General features: G+C 33.5%; 1 protein-coding gene across 1 annotated transcript; it reads right to left on the bottom strand.

The window, feature by feature from the left end:
* Positions 1-583: 583 nt before the first annotated feature.
* LOC139091682 (uncharacterized) lies at positions 584-22,684 on the bottom strand. Its single transcript, XM_070641831.1, has 8 exons — positions 22,618-22,684; positions 19,966-20,114; positions 17,832-17,982; positions 16,848-17,050; positions 15,150-15,321; positions 14,810-15,035; positions 13,545-13,714; positions 584-2,140 (listed from the first exon to the last, which is right to left on the bottom strand). Exons 1-8 carry the CDS (start codon positions 22,682-22,684, stop codon positions 2,073-2,075), a joined length of 1,206 nt encoding a protein of 401 aa, XP_070497932.1. The 3' UTR covers positions 584-2,072.
* Positions 22,685-23,626: the final 942 nt, after the last annotated feature.

The following is a 23,626-nucleotide window of genomic DNA, read 5'->3' as shown; positions in this document are numbered from 1 at the left end:
TTCATTGACACCAAATGGTTTTCTTGATGAACTCTACTTCATTTGTGTCACTTGAGCAATTAGTTTGACTTTTCTTGGATAAAAGATCTTGAAAATTGATCGATATATCTCGAAACTGCCTTGATCTCAAGAATTTGTCGAAATTGGGATATCCAGAGACCTTTTTTATGGGTATAAGAAACAAAAATTTTTCAAAATGACCATAAACTTACATTGACTGGCCATTAAAATGCTTTCGAGAGCTTGCTTACGTTTGATACGCCAGATGAACATTCTTGAGAGCATTACTTTTAACTTATTCTGTTCTTTCTCTGCTCGGGTGTAATATCTTAAAAATCAGAAAAAGAGCGTGCTCTCAAGTGCAGAGTTGCTAAGAATAACGCTTATTAGGATGCTCATCTAGCATATTCAAGGTGAGCCGACTAACAAAGAGCATCCTCTTTGTGTGTTAGGGTAATTCGGTTCATTTTGAAAGATTCTTGTTTGTTAGAACCTCTGACAGGTAAAGCGACCGGTATCAGATACCGTAGTAGACTTTTCGCACCATAAAATCATTGTCTATGCTTGTTTGTGAACTTATAAACTTCCAAAGTGAATACAAAACGCATCAATTTTCTAACAAAAAATTGCGACCATAAAATTGAATTTTATAAAATCTTTTAATTAGAAGGCAAATTAAATAACTCTAATATAAAATAGAAAGATAAGAAATTTTGTAAATTCTTCCTATATATTTTCACGTGCGAGTGCTTAACAACCATGGGAGAAAATTAACAAAAAATCTGAATGTTTTCTTTTCTCCATCATCATCGACCTAACGACTTTTTTTATTTCCTTAAAAAATTCTATATTTGGCAGGAATTTTTCATTGAATACTTTTTTTTCCGCATTCCTGCTTTATATTACGAAATTCTTGTTGTTTCGCTCCCTTAAATATTTAATTTTTTTTTTCTTAACAATTTTTATATCGTATTTTTTTCTCATCTTAATTTAAAACTTTATACAAAATTCTCAATTCTTTTTTTTTATATAATTTTCAATTTTATTTCTCAGTTTCTCAATTTTCTTAGTTTTTTTTTTTTTTTTAATTCTTTTATCGTATTTACAAATACACAATTAGACACAGACAAATAGAGAGTGAAGAAGATGAAATGAATGAGGAGGATCAAAACTTTATCTCTTCAGTTTTAATTATGTTCAGCTTCCATAGTAATTGAAATCCAGGGCCATCATCAAGACCCAATTACTATAAGGGTGTTCTCTTATTACGTAGCACTCTTAGGGGAGTGTACGAGTGGTCAAAAATTTTCGATTTTTCACGTTACGTGATGAATAACAGTAATAAGTCCCTATCTTAAAAATCAGAGAGAATTGTAATTATTTTATTATATTCAGCAATTCAAAAATCGCAAAAAAAATAAAGAAAGTTTTTACAATTCTCAAAAATTACGATTTTAAATATAATTTCTGGCCATTAATTTCATCCGTTTATAAAGGTTCAATAAATGCGTTACAATAAAAATCGGTTTTATGACCCAAAACTTCCCACAATTTAAAACCCGTTATAGTAAATTGGACTTTTGCCAAATTTTAAAAATGTACAAAAATTTGATCAATTAGAATCTTTTCCAATATTAAACAATGTAGGTCCAAATCCTAGGAATTCTAGTAAATTTCTATATCTTAATTTAGAATCAATTCTTCTCTTTTTTGCAAAAAATGCAATTTTTTCCTCTAAAATTTAATAAATCTTCAAAAATTCTCTTTTTAATTCTTAAAAAACTTTCGAAAAAATTAAAAATTTCCCTTTTTTGAAGAAGCATTTTACAGTTAGTATAGCAATAACTCCTCATCCTTACACCATGTCCATTGTAATTACATTGCAAAAGCTTCCTCTCTGTACACTACAAAACCATTTCTCCATACTCTATTTATCTGTGTACTTCTTCTTTCACATTATATACACAAAAAACAGAGAAAATACAAGAACCGAAAAGGAAAACAAAAAATAAAATTATTAAAAACGTGATAAGACTTAATTAATTAACTAAATTTGTATTTTTATTCGTCTGTTAAGCTCCTCCTATGTTCAGGTTTGTGAATTCAATATCGCTACCACGGGGCAGTATTAAATCGGGATCTGCAATATATATATAAACTACAAATGAATTTCATGCCATAGACAAAAAAGATTTTTTTTTATATGTATTTTATGTCTAGATTCTAGATAGTGCTTTGCTTTTATATTTGAAAAAATAAAAATGAGATAAAATATGCATTCATTCAACTACTACTTTTCTATTCGTGCAATTTCAAAAAAAAAGAGATCAAACAAATGAATGAAAAAAATTGAGTGAAAAAAAGCGTGACCCAGATAGAAATAAAAGCTGTTTGTGATGTTTGACATATTTGAAAACTATACTGAGTGATTTTTTTGTTGTGTTTTTTTCTATTAATTTTAAGCTTTAATTTAGTAAAAAAAGATTGCATTATTAAATTTAGATGTAAAGTAAATTAGTGGATTTAGATTTAATTGAAGTCAATTCGAAACTGTGATATTTATCTTCTAATGCATGGTCAATTTTAAACAGACCCTTGTCGTACCCGAAAAGCACACAGCCAAAATAAAGCCGTATTCAGAAAGAGAGGAGGCTAATAAAGTCAAAACCTCCCCTAACCCTCTCTATTTTTGGAACAAAATTCTTCAATTTTCTGGGTTTTTCGAGACATAAATCCCAAAACCCTTCCAAATGCTTGTAATCCATACAAAAAATTGCCAAACTCAAACGTTTCTAGGCTTCTAGGCTTTCTCGAATTCGTAGTTCCGAAAAATTGGAATCGGGATTAATATGAAGCTTGATGTTGACTCGAAATTTGTATGGAGTCGAGAATTGACTGTTCCATACAAAATCAAAGTATTCTTTTAGCTCTGGATTGAAATTTTTCAAGCCCAAATTTCGATAACAAGAAAACATAGCCCTAATCTCCTTAAAAATTTCTTACTACGCTCCTGCTCCCTGCAGACGTGACTTAGATGAAGTGTTAGAATTTAAGAAATTTAGTCGCATGTCAGAGTTACGTTGCTCTATCCCAGGAGGCTAAAAATGTGAAAATGACCGAAAATATGAACCAAAGTTAGTGTCATTCTGGTCACATCCTGACGTCATCTAGTAAAAAAGATGAAATCTGGCTTCAAACCATAGTCAAATTGACCTGGGTTCGGAATTTCGGCAATTTGAACGCTTTGTGCTTTCTATGTGCTTTATTTCATTAGCAAATGAGATTGAAAAATCAACCCCAGCAGCACATGGCGGTGAACTGCATTTTTCAAAAAAAAAACTAAAGTGAAATCAGCCATGTAGTTGCCCTGACTGCACAACTTTGCACCTTTCCGTCGATACAGCGACATAGTGCTGTGTTAAGAAACACTCTATCCTGTTCGGATACACTTCCAATATTCATCATCTACAACGATTCATCAACCTAACCTTAACATTTATTGCAGCAATAATCAATTTCCTTAGAAATTCCTCCAATTCCCATTCTTTAACTCACCGATGATTAAGTTTTACATCATGAAACATTCTCAAAATTGAATTAAGAAAAAGTTGAACAAAAAATTCATCCTTTTTAAAAAAGTATTCTAAAGAACAAGCATAAGTAAAAGAAGTAGGAGGAATTTCATGACCTTTTGATTAATTGGCCGTCAAATTGCTTCATTTCCCTAATTTGCTTTCTCTTCATTCCACCTTTTATACTTTCTTACTATAACACAATTTATGTATAAGAGACAAGCGATAAATGAAAGAGTTAAGGAACCGGTTAACGGGTGCCCTTTCTGTTTTGGTAAATGGAAGGGAAAGCAATGAAAAACTTTATCCAAAAGTTTGTTCCTTACTTCCAAAAAAAAAACGATCGAAAAAAATTATTTAATAATAAAGAAATTTTGTAAAGGTCGAGAGATGAGCAGCATCTTCACCTCTAATGTACATGCTGTGAATGTAAAAGCCTCTTTGAGGAGAATTTGATAAAAATAGAAAAATGGAAGCTGTTCATTTAGACAAAAACACACGCTTCGAGTTCTTTTACATAATTTAACATGAGACTAACTCTTACTGGATGTTCAGAATGGGCTTTTAAGCTTATCACATACACAATTTTTAATATTAAATTGTAATCCTTCCTTTAGGGATAGTCAGATACTCTTTGTAAAAAAAATTTAAATAGTCGTAGACATGGCATGATGCTGCTGTTTCAGTTTTATGTAAAAAGTACTGATAGGAAAGTTCTGACTTGCTTTTGTTGTTGTTGATGTTAAGCTTGAAATGAAAATTTTTCCATTGGGACTGTTACATACATTGTTGTTTAAAATGGCTTTACAATTGTGAGATTTTTTTAGGAATTAGGAAATTTTTGGACATTTTAAATGCATTGTACATATTTAAATAAACATGGATGTAGTTGTCTTTATTTATTGGGACCAGATGTTTTTGATATTTGTGGCAATTTTAGGGATATTCAAGAAATTGCTTGTCATGCAATATTCACAAATGTTCAGGTTTCCTTTCTCATTGCAACATTCTCAGGAGGGGTGTCTTGAAGTCTTTTTGAACAAATTTTTGAGACTTTATCAAGACCGAGACCGGAACCGAAACCAAGTCTGCAAGACAATGCTTCAAAGTCTCGGTTTCAAGTCCAAGGGTGAGATCAAACCAGGATCAAGACCACAAGAAAAATCTTGCCCCATGGAGTCCTGGTCTCGATCTCGAGTAGCCTTGGTCATTAGCAAGAGATTCAAAATTGTCTTGACACTTAATCTTTGAAAATCAGAGTTCCAGGTCGACTTTGATTTCATATCAAGTCAAGCCAACTTCCGGCAGCTCATATGAAGCCACAGAGCTTTAAAAGCTAGGCTTAAGTTCTTTTATTGACACCTTATGGATGCATAAAAGAAACAACTTCTTTTTATTGTTGATATATGTTTTAGCGGAATCTAATTTGACAATGGAAATTAGCAAGTAGTAGCCAGCGACAGAGCCTGATTCAGACGGTTCAAATAGGAGGTCATGGATCACAATTTATCAGTATGACCCTCGAAGTAAGTAAGTGACTATGTTAAAAACTCCATGAAAGAAGCATGGAGCATACATTCTTCATTTATGCAACTCGAGACTACAGTTGACTTTTTCATACAAAATCCAAGTCGACTTCGAGTAAGTTGTAAGGTGGTAATGAAATATGGACTGAATTAAGTTCATTTATGTCCTGCTTTTAAATATTTTCGTCCTATCATCTGTAACTGCATACAGCATAAATTTGTATACACACGTACTTCAGTTTTTGATCGGAAGTGCTTTATAATATTTCAAGTGTACTGGCTCAAGAGCTGAACAAGCTAATTTCAAGTTTTCAGTTCAGTCAGCTAATGTAAAAGCTTGTTAAAAGCATGGTCAAGTACATTAAAAATCCCTTATCCAAATTCCATAACTTAACAGTTCATCATCATTATGAATACTTTTCATATCCCCAAATCCCGAGACAAGCGCTGCACCCACAATCTCTAATGAATATTTCTACTTCCTTCCTTTTTGTTGAGAGAAAAAATTTCTTTCCTTTCATCTTCTTTCCCAATATTGTTTTTGCTTTTGCGGATGAAACTTTTTTCAGAACCGAACAGCAAAAAAAAGGAAATTCAAAAATTTATGAAAAAGGCTTTAAGAGTGCTGAAGATGAAATTGGATAAAATAAGAAGGAAAACTTTGGGATGGCACTTGAAATATAAAAAAAGAAAGTTTTTATGAGAACATATCCATTATCTATGGATTGTCGAGAACCGACAAAAAGTATTCATTTCCAATTTTGGAAATTGACATGAAAACATTTTCCATATCTCTTGGGAGATTCTTTTTAAAGCTTGAAATTAAACACCGAAAATGGGGATGGATACAAAAAAAAGAGAATCAAAATTTATTTAGGCACAGTCTTTTTATGAATATCCAACAAGAGTAAATTCTCAATTTCTTTTTAATCTTCTTTTGGAGATTATTTGTGTACATTTGAAGAGTTTGAGGGGAAGGATGGATGTAAAGTGGATTTGTAATCATTGTAGTTAAAGGATTATCTCTTTAAATTAAAATTGGAATGTTCCTTTGATCTTTAATATATCCAAAATATTCATGATAATTATGGAAATGAGGATGTTTACAAATTATGGTGTAATGTCAATATTACATTAATACTTAACATGAATGTTTCTACAGCATTTTTAGATGATTATCTAGAGTTTTGAATCTATTTAATGCTTTAAGTGCTGAATTTTTATTTAAAGTGATATGCTCTGGATCATATATTGACATTAAGAAAAACCGTGTAAATTTCTATAGAGATTTCAGATGATTATCAAGTCATTTTATTGAATTCCTTTTTAAACGATTAATTTAACTAAAAATATGATCCAGAACATATCACTTTGAATGAAAATTCAGTAATTTTAGTACTTAAAGTAGTGTAAATAGATTCAAAACGACTTACATCTAAAAATGCTGTAGACCATGTTATAAATGGAGCATTTGCATTAACATAATTTGTAAACAAAATGATTTTACGTAGAAAAGATCATTTTGATTCTTCGTTACGTCAAAAAATCATACGTAATGATTTACGTAAGATGGATTTTTGAGATCACAAAAAAAATGATGGATGCACGAACTCTGCTTTATTAAAATTGGAATGTTCCTTGATCAATAGATCCAAACCATGAAATTATGCCACATGAGATACCGTAATGACATGCCATTTGAGGAAGGGATGTTTAATATGATGAAAACTACTTAGAGTATTTGTACAGAGTTGAAGAAGAATGCAACCTAAATGTCACTTGGAAGGTGATTTCACGTTGATGACACATTGATGCCACATACATGATTCCACATAGATGCAATGTTGATTCCTCATAGATGCAATGTTGAAGCCACATGGATTCCATGCTGATGCAACAATTCAACATGGATGCTACGTGGATGGCACTTGGATGCGACATGGTGAATAGATACAATGTAAATACCGAATGCCAGTTGGATGTCACTTGGATGATGCAACCTAGATGTCATGGATACACGTTGATGCAACCTAGATGCCACTTGGATGACACATGAACCTGCCACATGGATGACACGTTGATGTCTCATGAATATCAAGTGGATATCATGTGGATGTTGACATGTGAATGCAACGTAGATGTCACATTGATGCAAATTGGATGCCACATGAATGTCACTTGGATGCCATTTTGGTGTCACATGGACACATCGTGGCTTAGTTGATACCACATTGATGCTATGTGGATGCAAATTATTTGCCACCACGCGTGTGCCACATGGATATCACATGAAGGCAACTTCCATTTGGTGTTAATAAAAGTCATTTAGCAGAAGCTTCTTCGTTTGTGTCTCTCGGAATTTAATAATCAGCATGATCAATATAACCATCCTCATCTTCATACTTCAACTATAATAGAAAATCTTGACCACATGACTTCCAACTTTTCCAATTAAAGTTCATAAATATGTGTATGCATGTCCACCTCATATATCACAACACATCCTTGCTTATTCACCTTATTCTATCAACTACACTCACATAAATCATCTTCCACCTCATGCTTGATTAGCTACATAAAAAAAATCATCATTAAAAGCACACAAAAGACAGCATTAATGTGTCGATAACCTTGGTAATAGAGGTCAGTCAATGTATCTGCGGTTCAGACATGGACAATAACAATAACACTTAGCCATGTCATTTGCAATGACAATTCATCCAAATTGTCGTCTATGGAATTTTTTTCAGCATGGGAATTTTGTCTATCCTGTCACTTAATTTTGAAAAATATAAAAAAGTTGTAAGAGCGACGTGATGACGGGTTTTGTATGTGATAAGACTTGAAAGTACCCGAAAGCAAATATTTCATTAAGGAGAGATTCTTATTTATGTATCTTGACCCCAGCCACAGCACCTTATTAAGGAACAACTCATAAATAAATATCGTAACATATTACTTCTTTTTGGCATAGTGTAAACATCCTCACCGTGAGAAGGATGATATAATTAATTGTGTGGAACAATAAATTAAACGTTTACCGTTCCTTCACACATAATTGTTCAATTATCTCTTAGTAATTGTTTCTCATTTTCCTATTATTGTTATTGCCTTTGATAATGTAATTTATTACAAACGATTTCTGATTGCACCTGGCGTGTGCTTAAGTTGCAATTTGTATGAAATTCTTTCCTCGACCTTTTTTTCTCTCTTTTTTGCTTCTTTTTACCTCTTTTTTGTGTGGAAAATATTAAAGCAGACAACAACTGTATACCTTCGTTCAATATTACTGCTGCTGTGTATTTTTCCATCGGTGGACTTTTGTGAAGATTGCGAAAGTTTTAGAGATTGTGGACCAAAGCTAGTGGACGACCAAAGCTAGTGAAAGACAACCAAAGAACTCTTGGCAGGAAGCTGTCGATAGAGACAGGATTATACTTGGTATTGGTAACTAACAGACGTAATACAGTGATACATCCAGCTCTAGACGCAATCTTAGAGTGAGCATGGATCAAAATTGATGTAAACGGATAAAGAAGTAAGTAAAGTAAGGAGTGAGAGTTTTAAGACATTATAGTCGAATGTTTAGTCTAGAGCTAAGTGGAATCTGATGTATCGACACATATGGATTTGCAAATGGAATTGACTAATTGATCGATTGATTACGCATAGTGTTATGTCATGAGCATTGTTCGAATCTTTGACATATTGACGATATTCCTTTGTTTTGAGATTGAGGGATTGGTCTCTGGAGAGAATCAAATCCACGTATTCCCAAAATAGTGATGTTTGCATCATTCAGTCGATTGTCTAGCAGTTCGACCTTAGATGCCATGTTCTTTCATTTGCAGATTTCCTTGAACATGGTTAGATGCCCTGAATACTAGAACTATGCTCAGCAGAGCTCGAAGTAGACTTGAATTTTGTATAGAGTCGAGTCGACTCAAGTGAACTTTTCCATATAAAATTCGAGAATTCCTGCTCAGACACCACTTGAAGGAGAAAAGACGGTAAAAGTCTGTTATACGGGGGGCCAATATATGAAATTTTCGAATTCAATTTTTTTGGTTAAAAATGATTAAAACTAGCAGAAAATTGATAATTTGTAATTAAAAAGCCAATTTGTTGTGATTTTGAGTGAAATTTAACAAAAATATTTTTTTTAAATTTTTTGAATTTTTGAAAATTTTATTAAATTTTCTCATGAAAGTGATAATTTTTAGGACAAAAACCTTGTTAAAATGACAAATTGAAGTTTAAATTTCATCTTGAGTAAGGATCTTTTGTATAAGGGATCATTACAGTCCTATATTAGATCAGTATTCGCGGATCTTTTGTATAAGGGATCATTACAGTTCATATTAGATTAGTATTCGCGGATCTTTTGTATAAGGGATCATTACAGTCCTATATTAGATCAGTATTCGCGGATCTTTTGTATAAGGGATCATTACAGTTCATATTAGATTAGTATTCGCGGATCTTTTGTATAAGGGATCATTACAGTCCTATATTAGATCAGTATTCGCGGATCTTTTGTATAAGTGATCATTACAGTCCTATATTAGATCAGTATTCGCGGATCTTTTGTATAAGGGATCATTACAGTCCTATATTAGATCAGTATTCGCGGATCTTTTGTATAAGGGATCATTACAGTTCATATTAGATTAGTATTCATCTTTTGTATAAGGGATCATTACAGTCCTATATTAGATCAGTATGCGGATCTTTTGTATAAGGGATCATTACAGTTCATATTAGATTAGTATTCGCGGATCTTTTGTATAAGGGATCATTACAGTCCTATATTAGATCAGTATTCGCGGATCTTTTGTAAAGTGATCATTACAGTTCATATTAGATTAGTATTCGCGGATCTTTTGTATAAGGGATCATTACAGTCCTATATTAGATCAGTATTCGCGGATCTTTTGTATAAGGGATCATTACAGTCCTATATTAGATCAGTACTCGCGGATCTTTTGTATAAGGGATCATTACAGTCCTATATTAGATCAGTATTCGCGGATCTTTTGTATAAGGGATCATTACAGTTCATATTAGATTAGTATTCGCGGATCTTTTGTATAAGGGATCATTACAGTCCTATATTAGATCAGTATTCGCGGATCTTTTGTATAAGTGATCATTACAGTCCTATATTAGATCAGTATTCGCGGATCTTTTGTATAAGGGATCATTACAGTCCTATATTAGATCAGTATTCGCGGATCTTTTGTATAAGGGATCATTACAGTCCTATATTAATCAGTATTCGCGGATCTTTTGTATAAGGGATCATTACAGTCCTATATTAGATCAGTATTCGCGGATCTTTTGTATAAGGGATCATTACAGTTCATATTAGATTAGTATTCGCGGATCTTTTGTATAAGGGATCATTACAGTCCTATATTAGATCAGTATGCGGATCTTTTGTATAAGGGATCATTACAGTTCATATTAGATTAGTATTCGCGGATCTTTTGTATAAGGGATCATTACAGTCCTATATTAGATCAGTATTCGCGGATCTTTTGTATAAGTGATCATTACAGTTCATATTAGATTAGTATTCGCGGATCTTTTGTATAAGGGATCATTACAGTCCTATATTAGATCAGTATTCGCGGATCTTTTGTATAAGGATCATTACAGTCCTATATTAGATCAGTACTCGCGGATCTTTTGTATAATATAAGATAGATCACAGAATAGTAATGTTGGTTTCGGTGAAATTAAAATTAAAATTTCAATTTGTCATTTTAACAAGGTTTTCGTCCTAAAATATATCACTTTCATGAGAAAATTTAACAAAATTTTTAAAAATTCAAAAAATCGAAAAAATTTTTTTTTGTTAAATTTTACTCAAAATCACAATAAATTGGCTTTTTAATTACAAATTATCAATTTTCTGCTAGTTTTAATCATTTTTAACCAAAAAATTTAATTCGAAAATTTCATATATTGGCCCCCGTGTAACAGACTTCATATTGATTTTATATATTGAAGAAAATTGAAGCATTCGATAAAATGTTCAAAGTGACATTTTTAGAAGTTCGTGTATAACACCTGCACTGTTCAGCCAGCAAAATATTTGGAATGGGATTCAATTAATGGCCTATTAACAGTTTTACATTGGAAGTGCAGGAGTAAGAGGTATACAGAAATTTTTAATCAATATATGGTAATTTGTCATTTAGTCACATAACCCCTGATAGCTCAGTGATAGGACCATTCGACCAGAAATCAAAGAACGTTGGTTCGAGTCTCAATCAGGATTTATTATTTGGAATTATGCTTTTACTGTCAGAACAGCTGTTCATACTAAAAGATAAGTAACAAATATAGCACCAAAATTTTCAATCAATCTTCACAAAAGTCCATTCCAATGCATGAAAATTATATGAAACTTTTTCTCCATTTTTCCTTATTCATTGCCAAAGTTTTCACTTCCAAAACAATTTTTTTTTTCTTGTTTCAGTTCTGCTCTTGCGACTTATGAACAAAGCATAAAAGTTTCATACTTTTTTCGCCCCCTTCCAACTCTCTCTTCATGCCTTCCTACATAAGTGCCTTTTGCTTATACAGTCTTTTTTTATTATTGTGCCACTGTGCCACTAGCTGAGGTTCAAGAACAAAAACAATAAGCCAAATGGAGGAGATGAGGAAAAGAAAATCTGAGAATTTGTTGCACTAATAAAACTTTTTTTTAAAAAAACACAATTTCTCATCATTTTTCTGTATTGCTGTATGCAGCTCAAAAAGGTAGCATTGAGGAAGAAAATAAAAATAAAAGTTTGTGCTGTGGAGAGTAAAAAAAGCACTTTTTGAAGTGAAATGTTGGAACTGAAAAGCTAATTTCTGCAATTTATATACAAATACTAAGCCAGTTGTTAACAATGAAACAAAGACTGCTTTATATGTTGAAATAGCTCTTATCAATGCAACTCAAGTCAGCGATGCATGTATTTTACAACCCACTTCCTTGTGTTATTGTAGTAATCGAGAATGGATCATGAAATTTCACTTCACATTTGAGAGGTTCATGTACGTAATTTATTTCAAGCACAAAGAGCTTTTCAGTCATGCGTAGGCGCCGATGTTGAGAATCTTGCAAATTGAGGGATTCGTACTTGCGTACTTACTTACTAAACTGGCTGGGGCACACGGGGGCCCATTGTTTAAAGAACATCTGTAGACAGCTCTATTTTTTGATAACTTTTGCCATTTTGGGAAATTTGCGTACTTTCGTAAATTTAAGGTTTTCTAGTCTAAAAAGAGAGATTATACTCTAACGCATGTTGCTTCAATTAAAGGCATACTTTCAGTGATAAACTGAATTGTAAGAGATTTCTGATGTTGAACAAGAAAAAAGTGAAAGTTCAAAAAGTTTAAGTCTCAATCAAATCCTTTTTTGTCAATTTGATGACATAAATCACTTGTTGCATGATGTCATAGTTGTCAAGACCTCACTTCAGAGTCTCCACTCCCAACTTGCCGATTCCATTTTTAAGTCTGACTTTCAAAGTCCTGTCAACTCTGCATAATACATAGCAGTCATGAACCCAATAAAAATCTACAAAATTAAAATCATGCTTAAACATTGCAGACATTTAAAAATAGAAAAATTTCAATTGTATCCACTTTAGCTGGCTTCTTATAACTCTAAATCGACGTGGTTGGTGATATTGCCCCAGACAATCAAAAGACTCTGATTAAAGAAATTTGTAGATTCCTAATTTAGAAAGTATAAAAGAATATGTCTAGATTAGCACAAATTGTCGAATTATATAAAAATTCGTCTCTATGCTAGCTTGACTATGATTTAAGGAACTCAGTTTGAAATATCCACCATGCCAGAGCTCCGACAGCCTAATGCCATTTTTCGGATTGAAGTGATTATGCTCATTATCTGTTAGGGTTGATTGATGGAAATTAGGACTTGAAAACTTTCAAAATGCCGACAAATCTTCATAAACTTCAGAAAAATCTGTTAGTTTAGTAAATCAAAAATTCAGCAAAACTCAACCCAGCCAAACATGCATTATAACTATTGATGGCAAGTTAATGTCTAGACATTGTCTAGTTTTGATCATTTTTTGTCCACAAGGGTTTCCCAAGAATATCAGTTAATTTAAATTATATCATAAATTTCTAAGTCGCACATTATCACTCGGGAATGCCATAAATAAAGGAATATGTATAAAAACAGAGGAAAATTCATGCACAAAAGAATTCCAATAAAAAAATGAATGAATGAAAAACTAAAACAGAAAGAAACAGAAAAGGAGAGAGAGAAAGAGAAAAAATGGCATTCATACATGAATAATTTTGAAGAATGTTGTTAACAAGTATAATCAAGCGTGAAATAAAGCAAGCGATTGTGTGGGCCTTAAAACAACCAAACATGGAATATATCGTTTCTCATCATCATATGTACCATTCAGGCTCGGCTGTGAATATTGCACAAATCCCTCCGATACATAGCGCGTGCTTCTTATCGTTGACGCTCTACTGCATCTTGTATCAGGCTGTTGCTGATGATGACGTGAATATTCATCCTCTGTATCGTCTTCAGCATACATTGATGGCACGTCTGTACGAGCGGGTCTGTAAATAATATGCAATAATTACATTAAATTAATATATATTGGATGTCTTTTGTTTCCCTTTTTTTTTTCATGCCAACAACAACGACAATGAATGTCTTGGTAGACAAAAATAAATATAGGAGAAGTAACAACAAAAAAACAGGAGAAACGTGGGGCCATTATACTAATTGAAATCATTAAGGAAAATTAAAAAAATGAGATAAACGTGTGCTTGAGAAAAGCACTTGAAGCTATATGCTAACTACCGCAGAAAGCACTCCTCTTAAATGATTTTATAAATGAGGAATTATGGCGCACTTTTGTTGGCCATGTTTAGTTAGTTAAGTCTTTTTATGGACTTCTCAGGAAGGGGGTAGTCATAGGGATTGGGTGAGGGGCTGCTGGTCAATGCCCCCTTTATGAGTTTTTGTATATCCTTGTATTATGGCGCACTTTTATGGACCATCACTAGTTAATTAAGACTTTTTTTATTTCTTAGCAAGGAGGTAGTCAAAGAGTGGAATGATGGGTTGAGGGTCAATACCCCCACCTCTCTTTAATGAATTTTGATATATTCTTGCATTATGGCTTTTTATGGACCATCTTATGCTAGTAAAGTATTTTTGGACTTCCTTGCAAGAAAATAGTCAGAGGAGAGGGGATGGTGACTCAAAGTCATCCCCCTTACCCCCTCTAACTTCGAAACGTTACTAATGACCCAACGAGGATTCGATCAAGAATTGCAGACCAGCATTTTATATGCACAGGCCTGCAGTTTTTGGCTGTATCTTAAAGTTCGTCCAAGGCTGTAGGCTGGCGTTTTTTGTATGCAAACCTGCAGTCATGGACGAACCCAAGACCCTCTAATGCTTTAGAATTGCTGAACTAAGACAAACTCAAGTTCCAACAGTTCAAATTAATATAAAGTATCACAAGGATATGGCCAAATGGTAATTGGCAAGCGGTAGCCAGCGAAGAGCCAGCTTCAGGAACACTGAGAGAGGCCATGGATCACACTTGATCTGTACGGCCAGCGAAGTAAGTAAGTAAGTATCAAAAGGATAACTACATAATTTTCGCAAAAAGTAAGCTAACATCACATCACATTCCCTACCTTATTCTCTTCCGTATTTCCTCGGGCTCTGGTGGTTTTGGTCTTCGTATGCGACATATTGCGACACAACCAACAACCAATATGGATGAAATGATTATGCCAGCCGCAAGCACTAAGGCCGCTAAAACAATTGTTTGTGTTTGAGGACTCTGCTGTATGAGAATCTTTCTATTCTTCTGATTTGATGTCTCAGCTGGCGTTGGATCTTCTGATATTATTGTTTCATCTGTATTATGTGGCATGTGTTTTTGGGGGGAAGAAAGGTCACAAAAAAAAGCAATTAAGTAATGAATAAATTAATTTTTTTCGGTGTAGAAAGAGAGATGATGATGATACGTACCATATGGTGGCAATAGTGAGCCGACACGCACACGATCGAAGATATAATTTTCACTGCGACCTTTCGCATTCACAGCATATACAGCAATCTGATATTCTCGTCCCGACTCCAATGGAGGTAATTTAAATTGAGGCACATTTTCTTCAATTCGCACTAATGGAGCCAACGTTGCCTATGGAAGGAAGTTGGAGAAATAAAATGAATGAAAATAAATATAAAAATTTATTTTATTTCTACTATCAAATGTGAATGGACAGAAAGGCGGACGACAAAAATTATTTATTTTTATTTTGGTGAAATTATTACAAATAATAATGAAAAGGATGTGGATGATAGGGCGGTGGACGTGCTGTTATGAAATATAAGCAGAGATATTTCAAACTTTAAGGAATTTAACAATCGCAGTTTGTCGATGGTTGAAGATTATGGATTGTAATTGCATCTGACTTTACACTTTCTGAAAGGCAGAGCTCAATGTCGACTTGAATCGACTTTTCCATACAAAATCCGAGTCAACTTCAAGCTCTGCTGATAGGTTTAGTGTTCCATTGACAGCTTTCCTTAACAGTCAATAAGCATATTCATCTAAATGAGCATGATCACGAGTAAACTCAATGATTATAATTGAGAATTCGCAGTTTTGTGGGTATACTCATCAGCATGCAACTATTAAGCTCAGGATTTAGATTTACAACTCTTCAAAACTTTGCTGTGTAATTTATTTCAGCCTTAGTAAATCGTGAAGTCATGTTCACATATCTGCTTAGTAGTTTTCAAGCTCAGAAACAATGTATTATTGCATCATTGTACCATCCGGAAAGGACTAAGTGTAGAAATGGCTGAAAATCCGTCTTGAGACCGACTTGACTCTAGCTTGAGGCCAGATTCCATAGAATCTGATATGTGGCCAGAATGACGCTTGCCTGGGACCAGAGTCATGATGGAATGAGACCAGTATCACGATGGAATGAGGCCAATGTCATGATGAACTGATGCTAGTGTCACGATAACCTGAGGTCAATGTTACGATGACCTGAAGCTAGTCTTGTATCGTGTTCTAAGTCCACCAGAGCCTTTAGGACTTCCAGTGTCTTTCAGACCACTTAAAGTTAGTAATTAACTTTGAAATATTTAAAACTTAATTGAGCACTTGAGAATGCTGAATGACATGACTCTCATGACTGCATATGACTATGAATTTTATAGACTGATGCATTACACTTCCAAAAAACTTTACTTCTGCTCTTTTATAATTCAGCCAATAAACCACATAAATCCAATCCATTACACTCTTATAGACATAATATAGCTCATGAAAACAAGCACATTAACATCACTGAAATTGCGCTAATATGAAAGAAAAACAATGGTAAGTAAAAGTACATAAGCAGTTATTCGTAGAGACGGCAAAAAAAGAGTGCGAGAGATATGGAAAGACACACACCAAAAAGACATAAATCAGAGCAAGGTCGTGTCAACCGAATGATAAATTGCTTAAATAAAAGCACATCGCATCAGTAAAAGGAATAAGCGAGTAAATAAGTGGAATAGAGGCATCGAGATGAGATGAGAATGAATGCAATCCTAATCGTGGATACGCAATACAGTAAATGGGTGGAAAACAGAACATTTTAGGGGATGGATAAAAAAATATTGGAAATAATACAAATAAATAAAGATATACAGCACAATACTCACTTGGTCATTCATCGTTGATATTTCATTATCTAATATTTCATGTGTACTACGTGTTGAATCTAAATTATTAAAGTAGGTAGAAGTAGCACCAATTGCTTCGAGAACAAAATGTTGTTGCAATCCACCATCATGTCCTGCTTGACAAATTACTTCCATTACACTGTCATTGCGTAATTCACAATGTCTTGGTACTTCTGGTACGCCTATTCGTCGTATACATGTTTGTGAAAGGCACCGGAAAGGAAATGCCATCGAATGATGAAAATATTGTTGTTTATAAATTCAGGTGTAGAAGCGATGGGTAGGTGTTGAAAATGTTGTTTGGATATAAAAGAAGAAAAATTCGTTTTTAATAAATGTCTGCCTGTAATCTTTATACATCTTGTTTAATATAGATGAGACAAAAACCAAGGCTTTATACTGTGAATTATTTATGAATTATCGAGGTAGAAAAAGAAATATTTTGCAGTGGGATTTACGTTTGTGCTTGTCTTGGGGATAAAATTTAGGACCTTTTTTTTCTCGAGGTAATGAGGTGTAAAGGATCTTTTGGATGGGATATTTTAGAGGATTTCTCAATTTGAGAGATTTACGGATAATTTTTAAAATCTTCTTAACATTCTCTTTTGGGACATATTGGCAAGGGCAAACGATTCAATCAGAATTTTTAAAATGTGTTGGCTTTGATAACTTGGGATTTAATTATTTATAGACTTTAGGGCAGTGGTGGGCAACCTGTGTGCTGTGGCATATGAAAGTCTAATTTGTACCACGAAGATTGTGTAAGAAACTGCAAAAACCACATTAAGGCACAGAAAATGGCACTTGTTTAAATTTACCCACTTATTACTGGTCACCAACATCACTAACCCATAAGCCAACCAGTTCTGATTGTATCATACCCACATGCAAATTAAAATTATCAATTTAAATCCAAAAAAAAATCACATTAAAATTATAAATTAATTAAAATGTGTCACTTACGGGCAGGTAACACGTGAATGAGACACGGATGCGATTGACGTCCAACAGTATTTTCAGCCCAACATGCTAATGTAATAATATCAGATTCTGATTGTGGCATATGTGTAACGGCGCTCACAAGACCATGTGAATTAATGCGCGAAGATGGAACCTGTTGGATATGGAAAGAGAATATAAAAAATATAAATGCTCAGTGGTGAGAGAATTAAAAAAAAAGTTTTGCCTTGCTGCTACTCGTTTTATAGCAAATTTGCAAATTTGGTGTAAAATGCACGAAAGGAGAAGATTAAAATAATTTTCCATAATTCCACATTTCACATAATAAAATTTTAATCCGCTTCCGACGTATTTTTACTTCTATTTTATTATTTTTTATATCACTGTTGCTGTATATACTTTTATGATAGTCGAAAAAAAGTTATGAGAGAGCTTTTTTAGTCAGAATTATGTGAGCTAGGTTTTTGCTTCATAAAGCAGGACTAAAATGTTATTGTTTATGAATTAAAACGCACAGCATAAAAGTTTATAAATGTTTACAAAGTTGGAAAAATGTTTAAATAAACTAGATGCAGAACTAGCTTTGAATATGAATCAGTGTGTGGAATTATCAGATCAAGAACAGGGTTTGATTGTGATCTAAATGGATATAATTTTTCATAACAGGCAATGAGCATGCACATAAGCGGTTACTTTACTTAACTTGTTATGCTCACGACGCAGAAGTGATCGAAAATCTAGCTCCAAACCAACTTGACTCTGGAATGACTGCGGATTTCACTCCATCTGGGCTTAAATCAGAGTCATGCTGGGTTGTGTCGGATATGGAGCTTTCTGATGGTTACACGGCCTTTTCTAAAGGATTGTGACTGGATTTTCGGCCATTTTCATGCTTTTCGAGTAAGTATCCTAGATGAGCATGTTGGTTAGCATGATTTCAGCTTACTCTGCTCTTAAGAGTAATAGAGTCAGATGGAAAGCTTTCCGTTGTAACATAAGCTCCACATAGGAACAAGGTTGCAGTAAGTAAGTAAGTAAGTAAGTAAGTTCGCTCTGAAGATCATGCTCTTGACCTGTTAGGGTCTTCCATTCCTAAATTTAAAGCTAATGAAGTTTGCTGTTACTTCTGGGACTGATTTCACAGGTATTGGTTCGGTCTGGCAGAATTGAGAGGACTTTGAGAAATCTTAAAACGTCCTCCGCTTGAATCCGGACTCGAGTAGAGAGCTTCTACATTGGAGTCCTGTCAACTTTACGATATGGTACAGATGGTCACTTTACCATAATTAATGCTCAAATCCATTCTCGAATGGCACATGATCGATCAAAAATTCAGAACCAAACGACATGACTCTAATTTAATGCCAGATTCAGATTAGATTCTGCATTTTTTCCAGATTCAGATTAGATCCTGCACTATTCCAAGATTCAAATAAGATCCGGCACTATACCAGAATCACACTGGCCTGATGCCGGATACAATCTGAATCTAGCTTCAAGTCAGAGTAACGCCAGTCCGACGTCGAATTTTAGATCGATTAACCAACTTATGTCATTCGACACTATTCCAATTGCGAATCTATACCATACCATACTATACCAGGATATGAGAAATTGGCCACAACTCTGAGATCGCAAGAAAATAGCAATAGCATTCATTCCAGCCTCTCTTGAGTCCCGAATTGAGCATACTTAATTATATTCACTGAGCATGCTCATTTAGGTAACAATGCTCATTGTCTGTTAGGAAAATTAGATCGTAGCACTCAAGTTCCACAACTACTTTCTCCATTCCTAAACTGTGAACAACTTATCATATGGAAAAAGATTCATAAATGCATAAAATAAATTTCATTTATCGTAATGTAATCCAGATATAAATTCATTTAAAATAATTTTTTTGCAGATATTCATCCACTTCTATGGATATAAATTAGCTCATTTTCATTCCTTACACAGAAATCCACTTAAAATGAAGAGATTACAAAATATTTCCATACTTTTTTTATTCCTCGCTACAGCACACAAAAAATAAACTTTCAATTCTCTCACATATCCGTATTTATGGATACATATTCGCTTTTGTGTATGCATGCGGTGAGTTAGCAACTGTATTTGCAGTTACGATAATACTTACAGGTGAAACGTTCCTCGTATTGTTATAAGTCCATGCAAATTTAACATGATCCGATGGATCAGCTTCAACTTCGCATTTAACTTGCATTGAATGCATATTTAGAGCGCCAACTGACATTTGTTCAGTTCCCGGCTTACAGCGAGGTGAGACTGTGGAATAAAAGAAAGGGAAAAAAAAAGACATTAATGATGATGACTGCAAAAAAGGGATGTGATGATGAAGAAGATGAATAGCATAGAAACCAACAGTAGGAAAAAATCTTAAATCAGCATAAGTAGGCGTTCATCTTTACAAGAAAATTGAAATAGGAGACGAAGAAAAAAAAATTTTTAAAAGTAAATTTAATTAAAAGTTTTTTTTTCTTGTGCCTTTTTTTTGTGCCTTGCTCTTCGTCAGAAAAAAAAAATAATATTTAATTTAATGACTTAAACGAGAATGTTTTTTACTCGACAGAAAAAAAGCTCTGTTGCTGCCGTTTTTCACTTAAATTCAAAAATAAAGCAGTATATAGAGACACAAAGTTCATTTGAAGTATCAGAAACGCATTCCAGTAGGTTGTAATTCATTAAAATCCTAAAGATACATTTTGACTACAAATTACTATATTGAAGACCTTAAAAATAGAATTCCTGGTATGTAGCTGTGTTTGGGAGCTTCATGACAAAGTTCACAAAATTTCCAGGCATGCTGTTAAACTCCTACACACATTTCAGGAATAATTAGTTAATTATAGTCCCTTGTCATGATGTTGATTTATTGAAATTGAATTGGCTTTTGACTTATTTCATTCTGGGAAGAAAAGGAGGGAGTAGGTCTGATACAAACAATAGAGATTCTGAGAATTCAATTGTTTATTTTTGAAAACAGTTCATTAGTCTGTAACGTAATAAGTGAATGGTACGTAACAAGTATATTGGGTGGAAACAAGGTAGAAATCCAATACGCGTACAGAATGGCTCACAGATGATCTAAGCTGTGCTTGGCTTTTGGTTAACAGTCTAATGTTCGATGGACAAGCTAAACCAGCTTGAAGATGGCTATTCTCTTCATTTTGTAGCAAATTAATCTTAAATAGACAGTATTGCATTTGGTATTGGAAAATGGCAAGCGGAAGCAAGCGATAGGAGCAGTATCAGGTGGCATATGAAGGAGACCAATCAAGCAATAGGAGCAGTGAATCACAATAATTGTGATCAATTATTGATATGTACGGCTAGTGAATTAAGTAATTAAGTAAGTAATTGTTTTAAATACATAAATTCCAGTAAGATCCACTAACAGGCCAAGATCATGCTCTAGAGAGCTTGCTCACCTTAAACATTAAACGCTTGTGAGCGTTGTTCATATTAGTCTGCTCTTTAAGGCACAATATTTGCCTGCTAGGGAACAATTTACCCCTTTTGTCTTAACTCATATCCCAAAAAAGCATGCTAAAAAATTGTCCTCATTTTCACAATAGCACGACTCAACTGCTTATGAAATAAGTAAAAGACAGAGAAAGGAGGTGAAAGAAGAAGACAAAATCCTCTGAGCATTAACGTGGAATGATTATATATAAGTAGATAAAAAAATTTTTGTCATATAAAATGTTTTTTTAATTTTCATAAAGAAAAAGTTATCAGTATTAAGAAAAAAAGGCTCCTTGACAACTCTTTAGTCACAATATGAAGTTTCAATTGCACTTTTAAGTCTCGCTAATAAAATTGAGATGCTTTATGAAGTGAGAAGCAGTTTTAAGCTTCTGGAGTTGAATGACAAATTTTTAAATAGTTTCTAAGTTTTTTTTAATTTGGACGAGTCTGAAGCTTTTATCGGATTTCACATGCATCCTCGGACGATATATGCTCGAGTGACGCAAATGACACTTATTTTTGGCAGCCATATAGATGCCAAATGGAGGCAACTAATTTTGACAGATTTGGTATTATTAAAGAGGTTTATTGGAGCCTTCAACGCTCTTTGGTGAAACCTTCATCATTTGAGTCGCTCAGGAAGTAAAAGGCAGTTTTATGTCATGTTCAACCGCAATGTTAAGAGCTGTGCAATGAGCACTGGATACAGAAGAAGGCTATGTTGTGGGAAAGTTCCCTTTTTTCCCTAGGACGTTAGCTGTATTCCAAACAGATTTTACTAAATCTATCCTTGATTGATCCTTATTCCTTTGTTTTACTCGAAGACGCTTTAAAGTTTCAAACTTTCAATTCCTGCAATCATCACTAAAACAATACTTTCTTTTAACAGTTCTTTTTCATGACTTCATTTCATCTCACTTTATTGTTTGTAAAACTTACAACTGATTTCGTTTGACTAGAAACATTGTTGACATTGAATGCAAAAGACAAACTAAAGAAATTGTCGTTAATTTCTCTATAGAAAGTTCTTTTATCTTATCGTGTGCATTGTTTAAACAAATGTAATTAATTTAATTAAAATTTGTGTTAATTGTTATTCATTTGCATTCTATACAGGGGAGAATTAAGAAAGAAGATTCAGATTTAGGTTGAAAGTCATTCTACCCTCCTTTTTGGAAAGAAAACTCTTCAATTTGGTAGGAATTTTTGGGAAAAATTTCAAAATTCTCAAAGTTCTTCACATTTTGGCGATCCATACAAAGCAATTTCGAAATCATAAAAACTACCAGCCCTCCCAAACCTTTCTCCCTCTCAAAATATTCAGGTGCAGTATAGACTGCCGCCTTAGACGTATTACGCAATAGCATTATAGGAACATGTGCTAGAGCACTATTCTTGGGTACATCTTAGAGGAATGCCTATGCTACATCAGCTTCACCTCTGATTTTCCTGAATTTATCTCATTTTGGAGAGTCTGAACAACTTTAAAGCTTGCAATGATTTCTGTAAACAAAATATCGACCTTTAGCATTTAAGTGACTCAATTTTGTGTACATCTGTCAACAAGCCGGGCGTTTGATGGCAATTTAATGCTCAGACATACTCAGACAACACTGTGGGTGCAAAAATTGTCATTCTATTTCCAATTTATGTCAAATTTAGATTACCTACAATTTTCAAGTTCATTTGATATTTTTAAACAATTCAATGTGCTTAAAATACTTTTCTAAGAATTAAAATGTAAAACGCATAAGACAATAAAATCTTAAGTTGTGTTATAATCTCAAATGAATGATTTTGAATAAATGAGTAAGCGATTTGCCCCTAAAAATAGCAATGATAAACAAAATATAATCTCTATAAACAAGTGGATTAGAAAAATATTAAAAAATTTCCATTGAAATTTAATCTAATTTATAAATTTTTTTATTTTGTCTCGTGTAGATAAATATTAGCATGAAATGTTGTTGACACAGCACTAATGTACGTAAGAAATATTAAAAAGGATGATGTAGGACGGCATAAATTATCAAGTATTTATGTTTATACAAATGTATGAGCGTGTCTTGTTAAACATGTAGACGCCTACGAGATGTAAGTGAATATATTAGACTTGTTTAGACTGCAAAATCATTGTGAAGTTTGTTGCCTCTATAGACATTGAGTAAATCGTTTGAGATGGGGTGGTGATGTATATAGACACCTACAGGAGGCTCCAGTATTTAGAGTGAGAGTGTAGAGACTTTGTGGATTGCAAAAGATCTTGAGGAAGACATTCTTCGCGTGGCAATGGATCCGAATGTTCCAAT

The sequence above is a fragment of the Chironomus tepperi genome, unplaced genomic scaffold, assembly GCF_022539635.2.
Source record: "Chironomus tepperi strain 1889 unplaced genomic scaffold, CSIRO-AGI_Ctep_v1 contig_259, whole genome shotgun sequence".
Taxonomy (NCBI): domain Eukaryota; kingdom Metazoa; phylum Arthropoda; class Insecta; order Diptera; family Chironomidae; genus Chironomus; species Chironomus tepperi.
The sequence above is the reverse complement of the archived record's forward strand: the minus strand, read 5'-3'. Positions and strand labels throughout refer to the sequence as shown.

Excerpts from the sequence above, each read along its gene's own strand:
- LOC139091682 (XM_070641831.1), bottom strand. The coding sequence starts at position 22,684 with ATGCTATTGCGTAATACGTCTAAGGCGGCAGTCTATACTGCACCTGAA. Across the intron at positions 17,983-19,965 it reads ATACGAGGAACGTTTCACCT|GTTCCATCTTCGCGCATTAA; the intron begins GTAAGTATTATC and ends CATATCCAACAG. Across the intron at positions 15,036-15,149 it reads CTCACTATTGCCACCATATG|ATGAAACAATAATATCAGAA; the intron begins GTACGTATCATC and ends CACATAATACAG.